Here is a 22,560-nt window from a genome sequence, read left to right as displayed (position 1 = left end):
TGCCCCTCTCACTTGCTATCTTGGTGCGCCTGGTGCAGAGGGGCAGGGGTGTGTTTCTGGGGCAGGCCTACCCCTTAGACTATGTCAGGGCCGGGTACAGTCTCACCGAGTCTGTGTCTACAGGCAGGGAGGCTGCAGGGTAATCTCCCACCTCCGTGAAGCCAGTGGCCTGTGCTCCCCTCTGCCATGCTGAAGACTACATATTTATTTATTGACAAATAAAATATATCCTTCCCACCATTTCTCCAAACCAATCATTTCCATTCCTACTATTATTTTCCCCCATAAGCAAATAATTTTTACTTTAAAAATATCTGAACCAAAATTAAACGGAAAGGCAGAAAACATCAACTGGTAATGTTCACAATAATACATATGGGTAAAGATAAAGAACAGAACTGGTTGAAAATAAACAGAAATTTCAAATAATTTTTGAGGTTGAAATTTGGAATTTTGGTCTTTTTTAAAAAAATAAAATTTTAAAGAAAAATGTAATCCCATTTTTGACCAGCTCTAATAAAGAAGAAGTTTCTCTTTCCTTGCAACTCTTGGGACTGTAACAACAGCTGCAGCGGCACAGGAGCCAGCAAACAGAGCTGCCAACAGGGGAGTTTCAGAGGTAGTTCTGTTGGAGGAGCAGGTTTTTGTAGTTTGTGGATTGTATTGTGTAGTGTGTGTGTGTGTGTGTGGAGGCTGCTGGGGGTTTGTGTTGTGTCCTGTTCCGTGCACTACCAGGCTTTAGGTGGGAAGGCTATGACTGATATAGAGGTAGCAGTGAAAGACACAATGAGGATGACTGGATGTGGAAGCTGCGGAATGTACATGATCCTGGAAGGGGTACCTGAAAAGAGCTTTGTCTGCATGAAGTGCCACCTGATAGAGCTGGTGAAAGAAAAGATCCGAGGACCGGAGATGCAGGTGGAAACTCTGGTTGACTTTAGAAGGGGGTTTGAGCAGATGATGGAGCACAGACACGAGGGGGCTGAAAGGATAAGCTCAGATGTGCAGATGGAAGCAGGACCAAAGAATTCAGAGGACAGACTGCTGGGGGAGGAAAATGGACGGTGGAAGCATGTGACTAAGAGAACCAGGCAGAGGAAAAGACGGGCCAGTGAAGGAGAAATAGAACTCAGGAACAGGTTTGCAGAGTTGGAAAATGAAGAAGGGGCACAGCAGGTGGTCACTGAAGGAGAGAGGGCAAGGAAAATGAGAAGAGCTGATAGTCCTACAAGAGGAGAGGAGGAGTCAACGGAGGCAACACCAAATATAAGCCCCAGAAGGATTGCAAGGGTGAATAGGAATCAAGAGGACTTGCAGCCAGCAGGTGCGGGGGATAGACCAGAGAATCACACTGTCACCAGGAAAAGGCAGGTCTACGTGATTGGAGACTCCTTACTGAGAAGAACAGACAGGGCTGTAACTAGAGCTGATCGGGAGAACAGAAGGGTGTGCTGTCTGCCGGGTGCTAAGATACAGGATGTGGACCTGAGGCTGAAAAGGATCCTGGCGGGAGCGGGAAAGAATCCGTTGGTTGTCCTTCATGTGGGAACGAATGATACGGCTAGATACTCTGGAATGTATCAAGGGAGACTATGCCAGACTGGGGAAGACGCTTAAGGAAATCGAGGCTCAGGTGATCTTCTGTGGGATTCTGCCGGTTCCTAGAGAAGGGCGACAAAGGTGTGACAAGATTATGGCAGTCAACAGATGGCTCAGGCAGTGGTGCTATAAGGAGGGCTTTGAGATGTACGGCCATTAGGAAGCATTTACAGATAGAAGACTGTTCTCTCGGGATGGACTTCACCTGAGTAAGGAGGGAAATAGACTTCTAGGATGGAGGCTCACCGAACTGATTAAGAGAGCTTTAAACTAGGAATTTGGGGGAGATAGTTGGGAAATGTCCAGGAGATCTCCACGCTGGAATTTAACCTTGAGAGGGAAGTAAACAAAGTAAGAGGGGATACAGCCGTGGACAGAAGAATTGACACAAGGAGGAAGGGTAGTGTAGATAGCAGACTAACAGGTGATGCTGGTGGCAGAATGTCTGTGCCTAACAGGGTAAAGAATGTCAGTGAAGCCAAACGGCAAAAATTAAGATATCTGTACACTAATGTGAGGAGCCTAGGGAACAAAATGGAGGAACTAGAGCTACTGGTGCAGGAAGTGAAACCGGATATTATAGGGATAACAGAAACCTGGTGGAATAGTAGTCATGACTGGAGTACAGCTATTGAAGGCTATGTGCTGTTTAGGAAAGATAGAAATAAAGGCAAAGGTGGTGGAGTAGCATTGTACATCAATGAGGAGGTTAACTATAAAGAAATAAGAAGTGATGGAATGGACAAGACAGAGTCTGTCTGGGCAAAAATCACACTGGGAAAGAAAGCTACCAGAGCCTCCCCTGAGATAGTGCTTGGGGTGTGCTACAGACCGCCAGGATCTGATTTGGATAAGGATAGAGACCTCTTTAATGTTTTTAATGAAGTAAACACTAATGGGAAATGTGTGATCATGGGAGACTTTAACTTCCCAGATATAGACTGGAGGACAAGTGCTAGCAAGAATAATAGGGCTCATATTTTTCTGGATGTGATACCAGATGGATTTCTTCACCAAGTAGTTGAAGAACAAACAAGAGGGGATGCCATTTTAGATTTGGTTTTGGTGAGTAGTGAGAACCTCATAGAAGAAATGGTTGTAGGGGACAACCTTGGTTCGAGTGATCATGAGCTAATTCAGTTCAAACTAGATGGAAGGATAAACAAAAATAGATCTGGGACTAGGGTTTTTGACTTCAAAAGGGCTAACTTTAAAGAATTAAGGAAATTAATTAGGGAAGTGGACTGGACTGAAGAACTTGTGGATCTAAATGCAGAGGAGGCCTGGAATTACTTTAAGTCGCAGCTGCAGAAACTATCAGAAGCCTGCATCCCAAGAAAGAGGGAAAAAACCATAGGCAGGAGTTGTAGACCAAGCTGCATGAGCAAGCATCTCAGAGAGGTGATTAAGAAAAAGCAGAAAGCCTACAAGGAGTGGAAGAAAGGTGGGATTAGCAAGGAAAGCTACCTCAGTGAGGTCAGAACATGTAGGGATGAAGTGAGAAAGGTTAAAAGCCATGTAGAGTTGGACCTTGCAAAGGGAATTAAAACCAATAGTAAAAGGTTCTATAGCCATATAAATAAGAAGAAAACAAAGAAAGAAGAAGTGGGACCGCTAAACACTGAGGATGGAAAGGAGATTAAGGATAACCTAGGCATGGCCCAATATCTAAATAAGTACTTTGCCTCAGTCTTTAATAAGGCTAATGAGGAGCTTAGGGATAATGGAAGGATGACAAATGGGAATGAGGATATGGAGGTGGATATTACCACATCTGAGGTAGAAGCCAAACTCGAACAGCTTAATGGGACAAAATCGGAGGGCCCAGACAATCTTCATCCAAGAATATTAAAGGAACTGGCGCATGAAATTGCAAGGCCGTTAGCGAGAATTTTTAATGAATCGGTAAACTCAGGGGTTGTACCGTACGACTGGAGAATTGCTAACGTAGTTCCTATCTTTAAGAAAGGGAAAAAAAGTGATCCAAGTAACTATAGGCCTGTTAGTTTGACATCTGTAGTATGTAAGGTCTTGGAAAAAATTTTGAAGGAGAAAGTAGTTAAGGACATTGAGGTCAATGGTAATTTGGACAAATTACAACATGGTTCTACTAAGGGTAGATCGTGCCAAACCAACCTGATCTCCTTCTTTGAGAAGGTGACAGATTATTTAGACAAAGGAAATGCGGTAGACCTAATTTACCTCGATTTCAGTAAGGCACTTGACAAGGTTCCACATGGGGAATTATTAGTTAAATTGGAAAAGATGGGGATCAATATGAAAATTGAAAGGTGGATAAGGAACTGGTTAAAGGGGAGACTACAATGGGTCGTACTGAAGGGTGAACTGTCAGGCTGGAAGGAGGTTACTAGTGGAGTTCCTCAAGGATTGGTTTTGGGATCAATCTTATTTAACCTTTTTATTACTGACCTTGGCACAAAAAGCGGGAATGTGCTAATAAAGTTTGCGGATGACACAAAGCTGGGGGGTATTGCTAACACAGAGAAGGACCAGGATATCATACAGGAAGATCTGGATGACCTTGTAAACTGGAGTAATAGTAACAGGATGAAATTTAATAGTGAAAAGTCCAAGGTCATGCACTTCGGGATTAATAATAAGAATTTTAGATATACACTGGGGACGCATCAGTTGGAAGCAACAGAGGAGGACGACGACCTTGGAGTATTGGTTGATCGCAGGATGACTATGAGCTGCCAATGTGATATGGCCGTTAAAAAAGCTAATGCAGTTTTAGGATGCATCAGGCGAGGTATTTCCAGCAAAGATAAGGAGGTGTTAGTACCGTTATATAAGGCACTGGTGAGACCTCACCTGGAATACTGTGTGCAGTTCTGGTCTCCCATGTTTAAGAAGGATGAATTCAAACTGGAACTGGTTCAGAGACGGGCTACTAGGATGATCCGAGGAATGGAAAACCTGCCTTATGAAAGGAGACTCAAAGAGCTTGGCTTGTTTAGTCTAGCCAAAAGAAGGCTGAGGGGGGATATGCTTGCTCTTTATAAATATATCAGAGGGATTAATATTAGGGAGGGAGAGGAATTATTTAAGCTTAGTACCAATGTAGACACAAGAACAAATGGGTATAAACTGGACACTAGGAAGTTTAGACTTGAAATTAGATGAAGGTTTCTAACCATTAGAGGAGTGAAGTTCTGGAACAGCCTTCCAAGGGGAGTAGTGGAGGCAAAAGACATATCTGACTTTAAGAATAAGCTTGATAAGTTTATGGAAGAGATGGTATGATGGGATAGCTTAATTTTGGCAATTGATCTTTGATTATCAGCAGATAAGTATGCCCAGTGTTCTGTGATGGGATGTTGGATGGGATGGGATCTGAGTTACTGCAGAGAATTCTTTCCTGAGTGCTGGCTGTTGAGTCTTTCCCACATGCTCAGGGTTTAGCTGATCGCCATATTTGGGGTCGGGAAGGAATTTTCCTCCGGGGCAGATTGGCAGAGGCGCTGGAGGTTTTTCACCTTCCTCTGCAGCATGGGGCACGGGTCACTTGCTGGTGGATTCTCTGCAGCTTGAGGTCTTCAAACCACAATTTGAAGACTTCAATAACTCGGACATAGGTTAGGGGTTTGTTATAGAAGTGGAGGGGGTAGGGTTCTGTGGCCTGCTTTGCGCAGGAGGTCAGACTAGATGATCACATTGGTCCCTTCTGACCTTAAAGTCTATGAGTCTCTGAGTCACTATCGCTACTACATCAAAAGGGAAACATTCAGAAACTAGCTCTCCTCGGAACAATATCTCTAAACTGCTGTTGTGTTCAATTAGCCTGTTGCCTGAAAAGGTTACATGGTGTAAAATGTTATTAGTTGCCACTGCAGTTTACGGTACAGTTCCTGTGTACTCATCATGTCAAAACTTCTAACACACAATCACATTTTTATTTTGATATTTATGTAAAACATGCTCCTTGTCAATCAGTTTGAAATGGACAGGCGAGTGCACTGCTGAGGGTCAATGCACTCAATCTGAGAACTTGATTTCTGAGTTTTTCAAGAGTCCCTCCTTTTCCTTCTATCTCCTTCTGCTAGAGGTATATTAGCAACTAATGTGGGTAATTAGAAGCAGACTTGTCACAGTTTATTACATTATAAAAAGTGTCAATTAGCTTAGTCATGGGCCTTTGCTGTAAAAGGTCTATTTAAAATGGAAGCTATACACACATTTAAAAAACAGTAACTATTTGCGTACTTAGCTCTACAATTCAAACCATTCTCCACTCACTCTTGAGCAACGTGGCACTGGTTGTCTAGGACTAACACACATGGATTTGCACCTTTTACGAATAAACTATTTTTTGCTCCCCTTGAAGAAAGTGACAGAAGACAATGGGATCACCTGGATGCTCAGCATTTCTGAGAAACAGGCCCCTTATTTTGGTACTTTATTATGAATTATCTATAGACATTCACTTTTTAAAAATATATGTCTCTATATTTCTCAGGAAGTTTAAAAATACACTTGCTCACTAGGGCCTGCATATCATTTACACTAGGGTTGATTTACACTGAGTCCTTAAAGTAAACAGCAATTACCCTTAACCCATGTTAACACCACCTGTACACTGCCAGAGCAGTTCAAAGAAGCCTTGGTGTAAATAAGAATCTTTTTTCTTTTTTTTAAGGCCAACAACTAGGGTTACCACCTTTGAAATGCAAAAAACCCCAGCACCACTCCCACAAGGCAAGACTGCCTTAACCCCAACCACAACTGCCCCTTCAGCAGCCATTCTAACTAGAGAGGTAACACATACATATAAGATTGATAACATTGCACCTCTCCTCCCTCTCGCGTGACTCAAACCCTCTCTCACACATTTGTATGGTGTGCTTACATGTTGGTGGGAAGACAGCTGCTGTATTTTCAACAGTTTTGATCTATCACTTAAACTGCAGAATTGGGAACTGCAGCATCTTTAGCTGGACACAGAAGCTTTTAACATTTGATATCCCAGTGTATTGTGATAATAATGCAAATCTTTAGACCCACATAAAAAAAACCCAGCAGATTAAATTTTGTTTTTCTGGCAACTGGCAAATCCATTAAAAAAAAAAAAAAAAAAAAAAAAGCCAGGGCGGTCAAATACCGGTCAGGGGTAACCCTGCCTACAACAATTGCACTGTTTAATGTAACGCAACAGTAGAGGACATGATATTTCTAAAACTAGACTGGCCCTTTACAGAGGTGCTGTAACTGCAGCAAACTTTCAAGCCACATGCACACAGACTGACTTACTGGTGCCTCCTCCAAATTCACCCCTCCTGCAACCTGTGGTCCTCCCCTCCAAGTGCCAGGGAGGTTGCTACATGTGCAACATCTTGTAACTCTAGATCATCCTGCATGTTGTGCTTCACTATGAGTTCTTTCCCATTGTTCTTTTAGTAAGAAACATGTACTGAATTCGAAACTGGACAGTTTCTGGATGTGAGATTGGTAATACAACCCACAGTGCTCTTTTCAAATGGGAAACTGAACAGGCAAAAAGTGATCATGTTTGTGTCCTTTATTTCTCACGTATGATGTATAAAAATGGCTCAATATTTTTTTTTCCAAATAAGGTTTGCTTGCTTGTTTTTTTTTAAATTAGAGATATCAGACCAGAACCTCAGCTGGTATAAATCAATGTTACTCCATTGACTTCAGTGCAGCTACTCTGATTTACAGCAGTTGAGAATTTGGCCAATCAACTCAAGACTTCCCCTCTTTGACGAGGCAACCTTTGGAGGACTGGAATTGAGATGAGGACTCCACAGTTGGTGGAAAATCTGCGTTGGCACTTTCCCAGTTCTCAAGCTAAGTCCCCTAATTAATATCTGGGAAAACTGCACTGAAAAATGCACATTAAAAAACTATTTTTGGAAAACTACTTTGAAGCCATTCCCATACAGCATACATAAGCAGCAAAGGGCACAAAGATGAACTACAAAAGGAAGCATACACATTAAGCACAGTTCATCTTAAGGGTAATAATAATTGTAGTTAATTGCTAGTTGCGTTACTGCTTATTCCTACAGCTAATCAATAATTCATAACAAACTGTTTAGAGGGAGGATGATTTGTGGATAAAGCACTGGACTGAGACTCAGGAGATCCAAGATCTACTCTTGGCTCTGTCACAGTCTGTCTGTGTGACCTTGGGCAAGTCAAGCTCTTTGTGCTCAAGTTCCCCATCCATAAAATAAGGATACTAGTGGTTCCTTTCCCTACACACACACACACACACACACACACACACACACACACACACACACACATATATTGGCTGTCTTGTCTATTTAGATTGTTCTCTCTTCTGAGCAGGGGTTTCACTATTTGTATGCCACCCCAGCCTTGTATTACACTCCCAAGGTTACAGCTTTTCTCTGGCCTTGGCTTGGCAAATGCTGCCACCACCCAAATGAAAAAAAAACAAAAACAACAACTCAACCCTTTGAACCCAGGAAGGAGCACTTGGGAATTCCTCTCTGTGGGGTACCCTCAAGCCCTTTCACCCCTCCCCCCTTCAGGGAAGAGCTAAGAAAGAAGTTATTCACCAAATCATTTCTATGCATTATTCTGGGTCTTCTATAAGTCTTAAGAATGTTTATAAGCAGTTTATTGCAAGTATTTAATATTAAGCTACATGTTCTGCTGTGAAAATCTCTGAAACCACTGGCAAAGGATCTCATCCCCCCTTGGAGTTGGTCTACACAGAGGATAACAATCCACTGTTGCTATCAGTTACTCCATTAGCTCATGTGTCAGAGGTGTATGCAGTGGGTCTAAGGGTTCCTTTCCTGTTGATGAACCATGTTAGAGTGTCAATATGATCCCACATGATGGGATTTCAGGATGTGTTTTTTTCCAGTTTCCTTTTTAAAAAAACCTAGGAAATTACACAAGAAAACAAGATTAAAAGAATATTATTGAGGCTGCAAAGTCAAGCACTAAAAAATTAGGAATTCCAAATTACGGATGCCTGTGCAACCTTAATTCAGCTGCCAGAGGCATTAGGATACAGTCTCTAACTCTCACACGCTATTTTTCTATAGGACCCTTGCCTCATTCAGTGCACAGAATGGACAGTGTTCACTTAATGAGGAGTTTTTTTTCACCTCATTGTTCAGTGTGTGCCTTCTTTACTGCAAAACCATCTAAATCCTCCTCTGAAAACAGAGTTATTAGTTTCCTTATGAGTTTTCTATAGTGCTGGTCATTTTAGCATCTGAGTGCTTCACAAATATTAATAAATGTATTTTCACAGTACACTTGTGAGATGAGTTGGGGGCACTGTCCCTATTTTACAGGTGGGGCAATGAGGCCCAGGAAGATTAAGGTCAAAAGTGTTCACTAATTTTAGATTCCAAATTTCAGTGGCCTAAGAGCTCCTTTTTTAGGGTTCTTACCATTGTATGGCATTTTATACGATCAAAGCACAAGTCCCATTGACTTCAGTCATAGCTGAGGGTGTTCAGCACTCCTGCAAATTAGATCCCAGAGTCTCATCTCAGGCACTCAGAAAATACAGAACACACTAAATTTCGTATAAGTGACTTGCCTAACGTCACATAAGAACTCTATGGCAAAGACAGGGACAGAATTTAATTCCTCAGGATAGTATTCAACTGCTTTAACCATGAGACCATCCTTTCTCTTCCTGCATTCTCCTGCCTCATTCACTATATACCTTCCAAATTCTGCTACAAATGATGCATGGACCTTCAAACAACTGTCCCCTTCCCTGCATAACCTTGATTCATATTCACAGCGTGTCTATTCTGTGAACCAACTGGGGAAGAGGTCCAATGGAAAAAATACTGTGTGGCCATGAAATTAAAGACAGTATCACAGTTCATGCGCAGAAGGGGGCTGAATTAAGGTTGCACAGGAAATCTTAATTCTGGCATTTCCTAATTTTTGAGTGCTTGACTTTGCAACCTTAATAATGTTCTTTTAACTTATTTTTATGTGCACAATAATAGTGTGTACAGTAACATGGATACCTCTTCTCCATAATAAAAATAATAATAATTTGTTCCTTCTGTAAAATATACTCTGGATTAAAGTAGTATAACATTAGAGAACATTAGATAGTATCATTCTCCTCCATAGAAATCTAGGCTACAAAGACGTCTTCAATTCAGAGAATTTATATGTCAGAAAACCGGTCTTCTCTTTTAAAATAGAGAGCTTTCCATGAACTTTCCTTGAATAGTTGCTTCCTGGATACCATATTGGACAAATATACAATGTAAAAGGAGCTGTGCTACTGTGTGTGGGTGTTGTAATAATCATAAACCTTATGCCCGGTACTGCACAGCTGATTAAATATTAGCTTCAATATAAAGAGAGTGAATTAATGGATATCTCCATTATTCATGTCCTTCTATGTAAACAGAAAAGGCTTTCATTCCAAAAAAAATCACTGAGGATGGGATGAATTGTTTCCCCTATATGACGAGCACCATCCATTTTTGACTGTTTTAGTTGTCACAGAGGTTCTATCCATTTAGACTCACCTTCGCAAGCTCGTCCACCCCACTTGCACTTCTTGCCAACGTTACAAGATCGACTTGCATTTTATCCACCCATGACTTTATTCTACAGAAATAAAAAGAAGAGAGAAAGAGATGTGCCATCAGATCAGTGGCAAATAGTTATGATGATCACAAACACAAATGCAGGCTGACAGATTATCCTCCAGGAGGCAGACTGATGCCAAAGTCCCCTCGATATTGCTGTGACTCTGCTTTAGACATTCATTCTCTCTCTCTTTCTTTCATAGAAGCTCTCTGCCTTGCAAAGGCCCAACACGGTGAGGAAGCTGTATACAATGACCTATCATCAAAAAAAGGGCAAAAAGTCAGGACACACAAAAATAGTTGTTTAAAGGGCACAAGAGCCTTGCCCTTGATTGTTGAAAAAGTAACCTGTGTGTCTTTTTGCAATATGCCACCAATACTGAGACATAAGTTAATGTGAATATCTTTTGTTAGCTCAAATCTAGCCTGGTCTTACACCAACCAATTGTGTAACTATCTGTAGACTGCATGGTGGTCCCCGCATATCCTAGACAAGAGTTCCTCTAACAAAACCCATCAACACAATTAGCACTAGCTGACAGCTGCAGCAGAGAGGTTAGAGACTAAATGGTATACAGACTGACTAGCCTCCCAGTCGTATTTTGATTCTAAATCTTCAAGTGTCAGGTGAACTTTTCTGCAGTTGTATCTCTCATACGGTTGTCTATAGTGACCAGACCACCTGTTAGCTGAACAATCAAGCATACTATCAGCACTTATTATTACTATCTATACTACGGTCCCCATTACCCTAGTATATGAGTACATTCTAATCTTTAATGTATTTATCCTCACAAGACCCCTGTGACTTCAGAAAAGCAGACTTTTGACTTCCTCAGGGAACTGATGGGCAGAATCCCTGCGGAGGCTAATATGAGGGGGAGAGGAGTCCAGAAGACTGTCTGGATTTTGAAGAAGCCTTATTGAGGGCACAGGAACAAAACCATCCCAATGTGCAGAAAGAATAGCAAAGATGGCAGACGACCAGCTTGGCTTAACAGAGAAATCTTCGGTGAGCTTAAACACAAAAACAAAGCTTACAAGTGGAAACTTGGACAGATGACTAGGGAGGAGTATAAAAATATTGCTTGAGCATGCAGGGGCGTAATCAGAAAGACCAAAGCACAGCTGAAGTTACAGCTAGCAAGGGATGTGAAGGGTAACAAGAAGGGTTTCTTCTACAGGTATGTTAGCACCAAGAAGGTGATCAGGGAAAGTGTGGGACCTTTACTGAATGGGGAGGCAATCTAGTGACACATGATGTGGAAAAAGCTGAAGTACTCAATGCTTTTTTTGCCTCGGTCTTCACAGACAAGATCAGCTCCCAGACTGCTGCACTGGACAGCACAGTATGGGGAGGAGGTGAGCAGCCCTCTGTGACAAAAGAACAGGTTAAGGACCATTTAGAAAAGCTGGACATGCACAAGTCTATGGGACCGGATGCAGTGCATCCGAGGGTACTTAGGGAGTTGGCTGATGTGACTGGAAAAAGGCAAATATAGGGCCCATATTTTAAAAAGGGAAGAAGGAGAATCCAGGGAACTACAGACTCACCTAAGTCCCTGGGAAAAACCATGGAGCAGATCCTCAAGGAATCAATTTTGAAGCACTTGGAAGAGAGGAAGGTGATCAGGAACAGTCAACATGGATTTACCAAGGGCAAGTCATGCCTGACCAACCTGATTGCCTTCTATGATGACATAACTGGCTTTGTGGATATGGGGAAAGTGGTGGACGTGATATACCTTGACTTTAGGAAAGCTTTTGATACCATCTCCCACAGTATTCTTGCCAGTAAGTTAAATAAATATGGATTAGATGAATGGACTATAAGGTGGATAGAAAGCTGGCTAGATTGTCAGCTCAAAGGGTAGCGATCAATGGCTCAATGTCTAGTTGGCAGCTAGTATCAAGTGGAGAGCCCCAGGGGTCGGTCCTGCGACCGTTTTTGTTCAGTATCTTCATTAAGTTCACAGATGACACTAAGCTGGGGGGTGAGGTAGATATGCTAGAGGGTAAGGATAGGGTCCCGAGTGACCTAGACAAATTGGAGGACTGGGTCAAAAGAAATCTGATGAGGTTCAATCAGGACAACTGCAGAGTCCTGCACTTCAGATGGAAGAATCCCATGCACTGGCTGGGGACGGACTGGCTAAGCAGCAGTTCTGCAGAAAAGGACCTGGGGATTACAGTGGATGAGAAGCTGGATATGAGTCAGCAGCGTGCCCTTGGGCTACATAAGTAGGATCATTGCCAGCAGATCGAGGGAAGTTATTATTTCCCTCTATTCGGCACTAGTGAGGCCATATCTGGAGTATTGTGTCCAGTTTTGGGGGACCCCACTACAGAAAGGATGTGCACAAATTGGAGAGAGTCCAGTGGAGGTCAACGAAAATTATTAGTGGGCTGGAGGCACATGACTTATGAGGAGAGGCTGAGGGAACTAGGCTTATTTAGTCTGCAGAAGAGGGAGGGAGGATTTGATAGCAGCATTCAACTACCTGAAGGGGGGTTCCAAAGAGGATGCAGCTAGGCTGCTCTCAGTGGTGACAGATGACAGAACAAGAAGCAATGGTCTCAAGTTGCAGTGCGGGGGGGGGGGATAAGGTGGGGGGGCAGTGTACGTTGGATATTAGGAAAAAATATTTCACTAGGAGGGTGGTGAAGCACTGGAATGGGCTACCTAGGGAGGTATGGCATCTCTATCCTTAGAGGTTTTTAAGGCCCGGCTTGACAAAGCTGTGACTGGGATGATTTAGTTAGGGTTCGTCCTGCTTTGGGCAGGAGGTTGGACTAGATGACCTCTTGAGGTCTCTTCCAACCCATATCTTCTATGATTCAATGATTCAAAGGCTGAGTGTCACCGTGCCCCACTTTTAGGTGCCTAGAAAGTCACAGGAACAACACTGTGATCTACAAAGCTGAGTTATGTGTCCTGGCTCCCTATACAATGAATCGGGGCAGACAGTCACCTTAGAATGTGATCCAGGATAGAGTAGCAGGGACCACGAAACAGCCCTTCACCCTCCTGCCAGGCTGCTGGAACGGATTTCACCTCCCCAGTTGCTAGGCAGAACCCAAACACAGGCACGAGGCAGCTAGTGGGAATTTGACCTAGAGAGATTCTCTCAGCCTTGGTCACAACAGCAGATGCAGAGTAACAACACTGTTGGATGGCTTTGATTCAGCTGAAGCTTCAGCTCTGATCACTAAACAGGAGCTAAGCCAGACGAGATGTAAATCACTCTGCACAGCAGCTGCACACAGTGCATATGCTTTGGATTTCACTTCAATGCCATATGAACAATGTTGAGCTCCTAGGAATATAGATTGCAGTCCTTTATCGAACTGGCACAAGGTCATTTGCCCTCCATGCAAGCCACGGCATTTGTCCCTGTAAGGAGAGGTTTTTGTTTCAAATAGGTAGCACCGACAGGTAGGGGAATGCAGCAGTTAAAGTTCCAGAATCATTGGGGATTATTGTCATTGTACTATTATGTACCACAAATCAGTCAAGGCACATGAACAGGCTGTCTCATTCAGATTTTATTTTATTATAAACCTTCTCTGTACATGAGCCATCACTCACACTTGTAACATTACTATCACATCTTGGGATCCAATCTAGGATGAGGAGTTGTATCACCTCTTACTCTGTAAACCTTATGTGCATTAAAAGCTTTGTTACTTTAATTCCCTGCCTGGGATGTTCACAGCCAGCGACTAGAATGCCCTGAGTTGTTGTGTTAACTGCAGCCTTAGTCTGCCAGCAATACACCAGTCACATTCACTGTTTTCTACCAGCTTTGGTTAGCATTTGGAGAGTGACCTCAACACAACCCTAACCCTGAATTTTCCCAAAGCCATATGCTCTGCGAAGTCCAGCCACCTCCTGGACCATTCAGAGATATATTAAGGTTCATTTTCTCCTTTAAGGAGCCAAAAGCACATTACAGCTTATTACGGGCTTGTCTACACTTACTAGAGGATTGACGCTGTGACAATTGATGCATCAGCAGTTAATTCAATGAGTCTAGTGAAGACCCACTAAATCGACCGCCAATCGCTGTCCCATTGACTCCTGTACTCCACCTGATCAAGAAGAGCAAGGGGAGTCGACAGGAAAGCATCTCCCATTGATGTTACGTAGTGTAGACTCTGCGGTAAGTAGATCTAAGCTACATCAATCTGAGTTATGCTACTCACATAACTCAAATTGCATAGCTTAGATCCACTTTTCCCTTTAATGTAGACAAGACTAACTTAACTGGGGTAAATACACTCTTCCCTTCATGCAGAGCACTGAGTTGGTTTATAGTAAAAATAAGACAAGTTTATTAACAAAAGAACAGAGTTAAGTGACACCAAGCAGGAGGAATAAAGTTAGAAAGGGCTACAAACACACAAAAAAGCAAAAATGTGCTTTCTAATGGCTAAGACCTTACTCAATCAGCTACAATCTTTGTTCAAGGTCATTTCCTTATCAATCTTCCATTCTCAGAGACTTTGACGCCCTTGATTGATGGATCCATCTTTCTCAGCTTGCAAGAGCTCTGAGTCCTTGCATGTGGGTCTCACGTTGAATGCCAAAGATGGCTTCTGTCCCTACTTATTTCTTCCAAAGTTCAATGACCTTGTTCCAAGATGCAGAATGACCTCATGCTGTTCTCTTCCTGAGGGCTTCCCATCCCCTGCTTAGTTCCATGTAAATAGGGCTTCCACTGTCTTTGATCAAACCTTGTTTTATTTTGTTGGTAACAGGTAGATAGGTTCCCTCCTAGACAGCAGGGAATGCAACTGTTTGTCCCGGTGTTTGGTCACAGACTTTAAAATATAGTATCATTAAACATCCATATTTCCTCATATAGTGTTAATACATACATTTCACTAGGATATTAATCACCACTGTATCATTGGCAGAAAAGACCAGACTAGATACATTTTTATAATACAGTAATATTGTATACACACAGTTGATTCAATTGCTTATCACTGGTCTATAATGACAAGGAGGTTCAGCCAGTAAACCTTTGCAATCTATTCTTAGAAAAGTAAAACCCAGACCAAGCGTCTCTCTCTTGCTGGGCTGTAGACCCCATGTTGTCTCCTCCCCTACCTGTTAGCTTGATAGTTTTGTTTACCTTATATGCAAATAGACCTTCACTGTCTCTGCCTGACAATTAGGCTGGTCAGAAAAGCAAATAAATGCACATACCTCTATCTAAGGCAGACTGTGCTTACACATGCTTGCCAAACACATTTTAAGTATATTATTCTAGGCCAGGGGTCCCCAGCGCAGTGCCTGCGGGCGCCATGGCACCCACAGGGGCATCTTAATGCGCCCACGTCCTGGCCCCCGGGACAACACCCGCCGAAATGCCGCAGCGGCATTTCGGCGGGGACGCCTCTCGATGACGACGCTTGTCGTCGACAAGAGACATTATCGAGAGGCGTCACTCCCGAATTTCAGCAGGGACGCTTCTCGATGACGTCACTTGTTAACGGGAAACGACGTCATCGAGAGGCGTTGCCGCCGAAATTCGGCAGCATTTCGGCGGGTGCTCCACCGCCACAGTGATCCTTCAGCTGGAGCCCGTCAGCCAAAAAGGTTGGGGGACCACTGTTCTAGGCCATATCCAGAACTCAGGGAGCTACATATCCATATCCATACCCCAAACATACATCATACAAGAATATTAATAATCCTACATGCCACCTTATAAATTGAGATGACCACAGTGTGTTAGGTGTGGTGAGTATGCCAGGCCTTACAAGAGCTGCCGACACAGCACTGAACCACAAATGGGCCTCTGTGTCACAACTCCAGTGTAATAGTCTGGGCTGTTTGTATTCAACAGCAACACAAAACAGTGTGAATTAGTGGAATACAAACCAAGGCCAGATTTTCTATCGCATTCTGGCCTCTTTGCACCACTCTGATAGTGCAAAGGGGCCAGCTTTGCCCAGATCAGAATTCCCCTGGCATGGACCTGGCCCAGACACCACCACCACCCCACCTGGCATCAGTACAGTGGGATGTGCAGAGGTGTCCAATAGGCACCAAGCATCCCCTCAGCCAGTAGATGGTCCCTTGGGGAACAATACTAGCTGGTATAATTGCTGAACCCCCAAGCAACTCTAATCTATACCATGGCCAGCAGCATGGCCAGTACAGATAATTAAGAAATGGTAACAGCTTCCCTGATGGGTTTTCCTCTGCTGCATGAACCAAAGACTCTGCGCAGCAAAGAATCAGAACTGAGATCTTTAAATCATGAACCCTCCTCCTTGCAGTGGTGATGGGAAAACAATTTCCTATGTTCAGATAAGAACACAGGCCATCTTTAATTTTGATCGGGTCACCTAACTGATTTCCCTGACAGTGCAGGCTAGGCTCCTCCTAGTCCATTTTTTAGAGCTTTGGTTACTCTATTTTTCAATGGATTTGCCAAAATTTTCTTTGGAAGACTATACTTAATCCCATTGGAAATTCTCTTTCTGAATTTCATCCGGTTAATCCTATTTACCATCCTAAATAATTCCTCTCTCGCTTTTATTTCTAGTCTTCATCATTCATATAGATATATATAGATATAGATATAGATACCTATGTTTTCCTCTCCCATAGAAAAACCAACAGAAGGGGAAAAAAGTCATCTGAACACACAAAGAACGTCCGTGTATAGCAAACTCATTAGATTCTTCCCTCTAGAGGATGAGGAGAGAGCATGGATCTCTAACTCTGCAGAGCTGAGAGATCCACAGGGAAATCTGGTCCTAATTCCACTGATCTCAGAGCACCAGCAAGAAATGCCTGTCCCTAAGAGCATTTATCCCTTGATGGCCATGTCTGCATATTCCTGCAATTAGGAGCCATGCTGCCTTTGGCTCCCCTTTTATGCCTGTGTGCTTTCATTCTGCTCTCTGTGGTACCTCTCAGGAGGGTAGAAATCCTGGAAGTTAATTGTGCTCTCCGCAGCTAAGATCTGCTATTCTGGAATATTAATGTTGTAAAATGGTTCAATATTAAAAAGAAAAGTGGTTATTTCTCACATTTGATACGGTCTCTTCCAGATTTGCAGTTATTTCAGATTCAGTTGCAAAACAGATGTGCTGTATCTAATCCAAGAAAGAAATGCCTTTGTTAAAGGGGAAAAAAAATAACCCAAGAATGGGTTGCATCTCATTACTGCGCATCCCATCGTGATCCATCAGTTTGGAATGTGACACAAATTATACAGCACAATGCGATGGTAATGTAATGATGCTTACATTTACAATGCAGCACAACCTAGTGCCTCCAAAATTTGAAGGGGACAGTGTCCACATTTGGATTGGATAGCTGCACTCACTTTCAAAAACAAAGAGTTTGCTTTGAATTTTTGGCAGTAACTATAATACCCAGAGGTTCCCAGTGTGTGCCAAAAGAGGCTTCACTGATAATTCCAGTCTACTGATAATACCAGCTCGTTAGGTGTCTCAGTAATAACAGGCCATATTATGGGGAAAGCCACAGGAGTGTGTGCTGCAGGGAGAAGGGGTAGGAATGTTGCATGAAAATCTTGATGAAATTTCTAGAGATTCCCCGACAGCATCTGTCCAGGAAGATGGGGGTTTGCCTCCCCTTAGAGCCTGCCACCTACCCAGGTCCCCATGGAGGTCCCTCCTAGGAGGCTAGGCAATCCATGGAGAGGCCAGGTACCTCTACAGTAGCTCTAGTCCCTAGTACCCCACCCCTCAACTCCATTTGACCCATCTGATAGAGTTCTATAGCAGGGCTATAATGCTCCATTATATTCTGTAAAGTTGTTCACAAAAGGGGCAAGAGAAAGGCCCTCCATTTTCTATAAGAATGCATAGGACGTTGTCATAGCAGTTCAAAGCCTCCATTCACACACTTAGACTATTAGACTCAGCAGCCCTGCCTACGCTAGAAGTTCTCTTAAAATTTCTGACCATCATGCTAACACCAGTGGGAGTGCTAGCCAGGGCTTACGCAACACGGTGGTTAAACAGCCAGTATACAAGTCTATCCCAGCACTCTAATGTTGCTAGCACAGGTGAAGCTGGACTAGCAGTAATGCAAGAGTGGGCAATTTTAAAACAAATGCTAGCACAGAGACAGCAGGTGAAATCTTGGCTCCATTGGAGTCAATGTTCTTGTTCTCTTTCCTCCACATCTCTCCCTTTTTTACACCATTAATTCCTACTCCCCTCACTGGAACACTGCTTTTTCCACTTGCTGTCTCACTTGCGACAATTTGCTACCAGCCTCCCAGCCAACAAATAAGCAGCTGCCTTCAGCGGTAATATTAATGCTCTTCTGTCGATCAGATTATGAGGGATGGTTTGCTCCCCAGAGATACAGTGCGTGCTTTGCTTTTCCTCTTCAGCATCATAACAACAACAGTTCACCCCTATCAGCTCCCTCCTTTGTTCATTCTCATCTTGAGACTCTCACATGGCAAGACAACATGCTGATGATGTGTCTCTGGGCTGATTGATTACATTCTCATTGACTACTGTAATTAATTCAAACAGTATTCTGAAGCTTTTCCATATTATTTTCCATGTTTCTTTTTTTCAGAAGCATCACATATAAATTATTTTAAAGGTCCTGGTTCAAATCTTCTCTGTATTTTATATCAAGTAAACATTTAATCTAGTATTTTCTATTCTAGAAAACTGCTTGTAAATGTGGATTCTTTATGGTGCATTTTGTGTGTCCTGCAGCTGTGATCTACTAAGCCTACCATCTGCTTTAGTGAAAGGGACACCAATCTGAAATCTAGTCACTTAAACACAACAAGAGACAGAGACAGAGACAGAGACAGAGACAGAGACAGAGACAGAGACAGAGACAGAGACAGAGACAGAGACAGAGTGTGTTAGTAGGTAGTAGTATCAGGAACTACAGTTGCCCCTGAGATCATCTGCCAATTTCTGTGTGTTTTACTATCACATTTTCCTATTTTTTTTAAAATGTCTCTTCTCCCTAGTTGTTGTGTGAAACACCCACACAAAAAAACTGAAATAGTGACATCCATTATTCAAAAAGTGTTTTCCAGTGCACAAATAAAGGAAACTGAAGGGAAAAAAAAATTCTCTCTGATCTATTCTAGTTATAAAAAGATTTTAGGTCTTATTTGTAACAATAATTGATAAAATCAGACAGGATTGATTTTTAAATGGACAATTTCCATTTACCACAGTTGTGCTCTCTACAGTTAATATTTTTTTAATGGTAATTGTCAGCTACTCAATTAGATCTGAGATGGTAAAAAACCTAGTTTAGTTAAAATTACTTTAACATACTTAAACTTTTTGAATTTTGAAGCAAATTACTCCTAAACAAATGAGCATCAATCAATGGGTGCTAGCTGGTGACTCTTGCCCACATGCTCAGGGTTTAGCTGATCGCCATATTTGGGGTCGGGAAGGAATTTTCCTCCAGGGCGGATTGGCAGGTGCCCTGGAGGTTTTTCGCCTTCCCCTGCAGCGTGGGGCACGGGTCGCTTGCTGGTGGTGTCTCTGCAGCTTGAGGTCTTCAAACCATTTTTGAGGATTTCAATAACTCGGTCCTGGGATAGGGGTTGTTATAAAATTGGATGGGTGGGGTTCTGTGGCCTGCCTTGTGCAGGAGGTCAGACTAGATGATCAGATTGGTCCCTTCTGACCTATGAGTCTATGAGTCTAATCTCTTTCAAGATGGGAAACTGCTGAAATGCAAACTGATGCCCTCCTTAATGTAGAAAAAGGAGGTTTCTCTAGTAATATTAAATTGTATATTAAATAAAAAGATCCCAGGCCTGCTTCTGACCTCACTTAGTCCCAATCTTGCAATTGGCTCCACACAGTTAGATGGTATAACAACAATGAAACTAATAAGCTAAAATTAACAAATGACAATCTCCCTCCCCATGCTAGATTTGTTTAAAATAATTTTGTACTTTCAAATATTGATTTATAGTTTATATCCAGGACAGAATATTGTCTAGACTAGTCACTCTAGATTGTGTGGTTTCTGTGACATGGATTCTCTCTCATTCCCACAAGCAGTATTTACTTAAATTGTCTAATGTTTATAACTGTGAATGGTAATCCACCAGTTGTAAGTGGCTTGGCTGCATACGGTTTAGATATTCCAAGCTTCTATTAGATGTAGTTTCTGAACTGGACACATTCTCAGTACTAAATTTGCAGGGGAAATTCTGCACAACACTTGTAGACTGTAATCCCAGTTCAAAATGGCAATTTCTGTTAAACATATCCAAATGTATCATATTATCTCATTGTAATTTTTTTTCTGGGTAAAAAAGTAATACGTCAAATTAAAAAGAAAAAGAAAAGAAAAGAAAAGAGAGCTTCTCAGGCACTGAAATGCTTGTGTGCTGCTTCTTTCACTGGAGGCAAGGGTGTAATATCTGTCTGACAGTTGCTCATGGTCAGAATTTATTTAACAATTCGAAAGTTGTCACAGCAAACATGAGGTCTTGTGACTTAAAGAGGCAGCAATCTTTTTTCCTGATAAGGCCAGCAACAGAACCTTGATGCTGAAGAGAGGTTTATTTTTGTTTAGTAGAGCATTAAAGCTGCAATGAGAACTTTTAAAGAGAAAATCAGAATATATTTAAGCTCAAAAGAGACAATAATACAATTGCTCTGAACCCTTGTTTTTGTCATCTCAGGCACTGAGAATTATTGCAGAGTAAAAAATTACTGAGGTTAGGTTTCCTTTGAGATGGACTGCAATGCTATACATTCCACATAGCAAAGATTCCCTCACTTGCATATATGTTGTTCTCAAAGATAAAGACAATAACCAAGAAGGAATGCAGTTTGATTGGGACTCGTGAGTCCGGGGTTCTGTTCTTTGCTCCATCACTGGTTTGCTGGCTGACCTTGGGCAAATCATTTCCCCGTGCCTCAGTTTCCTCACCTACTAAAGGGGAATAATGAGACTTACCTACTTTGTTAAAGGCCTTTGAGATCTATGGATGAAAAGATCTACATAAAAAGATTACATATACCGTGTATGTTCCACACATGTGCAGCTCCTACTGACTTCAATGGGAACCTTATCTGAGTGTTCAAAAGCAGAATGTGGCCTGAAATTTCAAACACAGGGCCACAGCATGTCATGTGTTTTTTAAGCAGAATACTCAAGGGCTGATTGTAAAATGTGGTCCATAAAGACGAATTTGACAGTCAGTACAACAAACACTCTTTCACTATAGCAATTTACGATCTCCAGAGTCACAGGGTTTAAATTTAACCATGGCCATTTAAACATACACCTGGTTGAAAATCAGCATCAAAGGTCTCTGCCTCACAGACCTTTCTTTACACAACCCAAATCCATTGTGGGTTTTTTTGTTTGTTTTTATGTTTAACGTGTGTTTAAAATAAACTTCACACAGTATGGTGCACCACTGGTTCAGTATATAAAAAAGTAGAGCCCTAGTAGATTTCAAAAATAAAAGAAACGAGGGCAGTTAATTCAGACAGTGTTGCATCTGTTTTGCTATTGACATCAGAATCAGGCCCTACCATGGCTTTGAGGCTATGGGCACTGAGGTAACACCCAATCCTGCTGTGTTTGGCTCTGATGTTATGGGCAGACTGCTATACACACCCTCATGGAGTCCCAGAGATTACACAGCCAACAGCAATGAGACTCTGAGTCCAGGCTGACAGACACAGGCTTGCGGGGCTCACACTAACACATTAAAAACAGCTGTGTGGACAGCACTTTTAAGACGCAGGTCGAGTTTCAGAGCCTGAGCTCCAGTCCAAGCCGCCACATCTACACGGCTATTTTTAGCTCAGCAGCATGATCCCCCCGAGCCCAAGTCTTTCAACCGAAGCCAGGGGCTGTGTAGACATACCCTAGTTGCCGACTGCAGTCAGTCAGTCAACGCAGATCACAATGAGGTTTGAGACCTTAGCTGTAAATTCCTCAGGACCAGGGCACATCTTGTCTGTAATTCTGAATGTATCCAGCACACCTTTGAATATCTAATAAGCAACAGTTAAAAGAATGAAAATTGTGGAATACAAGAAAGTGAATTGTTTACAAAATAGTTCAATATTTCTCAGCGTATCAGCCCCTGCCCCCCCCAAATGCAGACCACATGCTCTTAATTCAATCGAAAAACAATGTTTGAAAAATGAAGATAAAGGAGGTTTGACTCAGAAATAACGAAAGAGCAAGCACTGCTATATTTATCCAATCTACCCTTACTCTTTGTTTTCCCACTCAGAATAACCTTCACTTTCAGAATCAGACGCTTCTGGAAGAAGATTTACTATCCATGAAAGGAGGGGGAAAGAGAGCACAAAGAAAAAAATCCTGCTACAAAAT

The 22,560-nt window shown here is 42.3% G+C and overlaps 1 protein-coding gene across 4 annotated transcripts in view; it reads right to left on the bottom strand.

Moving 5' to 3' along the window:
* Positions 1 to 10,209, bottom strand: part of CACNA2D1 (calcium voltage-gated channel auxiliary subunit alpha2delta 1) — a 613,296-nt gene extending 603,087 nt beyond the window's left edge. For all 4 annotated transcript variants that reach the window (XM_050936798.1, XM_050936799.1, XM_050936801.1 and 1 more), the window contains exon 1: positions 10,134 to 10,209. In XM_050936798.1, coding sequence (XP_050792755.1) covers positions 10,134 to 10,193 — 60 coding nt within the window. In that variant the 5' untranslated portion in view covers positions 10,194 to 10,209. The remainder of the gene's footprint in view (positions 1 to 10,133) is intronic.
* Positions 10,210 to 22,560: the final 12,351 nt, after the last annotated feature.

Source organism: Gopherus flavomarginatus, chromosome 1, assembly GCF_025201925.1.
Source record: "Gopherus flavomarginatus isolate rGopFla2 chromosome 1, rGopFla2.mat.asm, whole genome shotgun sequence".
NCBI classification, from domain to species: Eukaryota; Metazoa; Chordata; order Testudines; family Testudinidae; genus Gopherus; species Gopherus flavomarginatus.
This window is presented reverse-complemented; position numbering and strand designations above follow the sequence as displayed.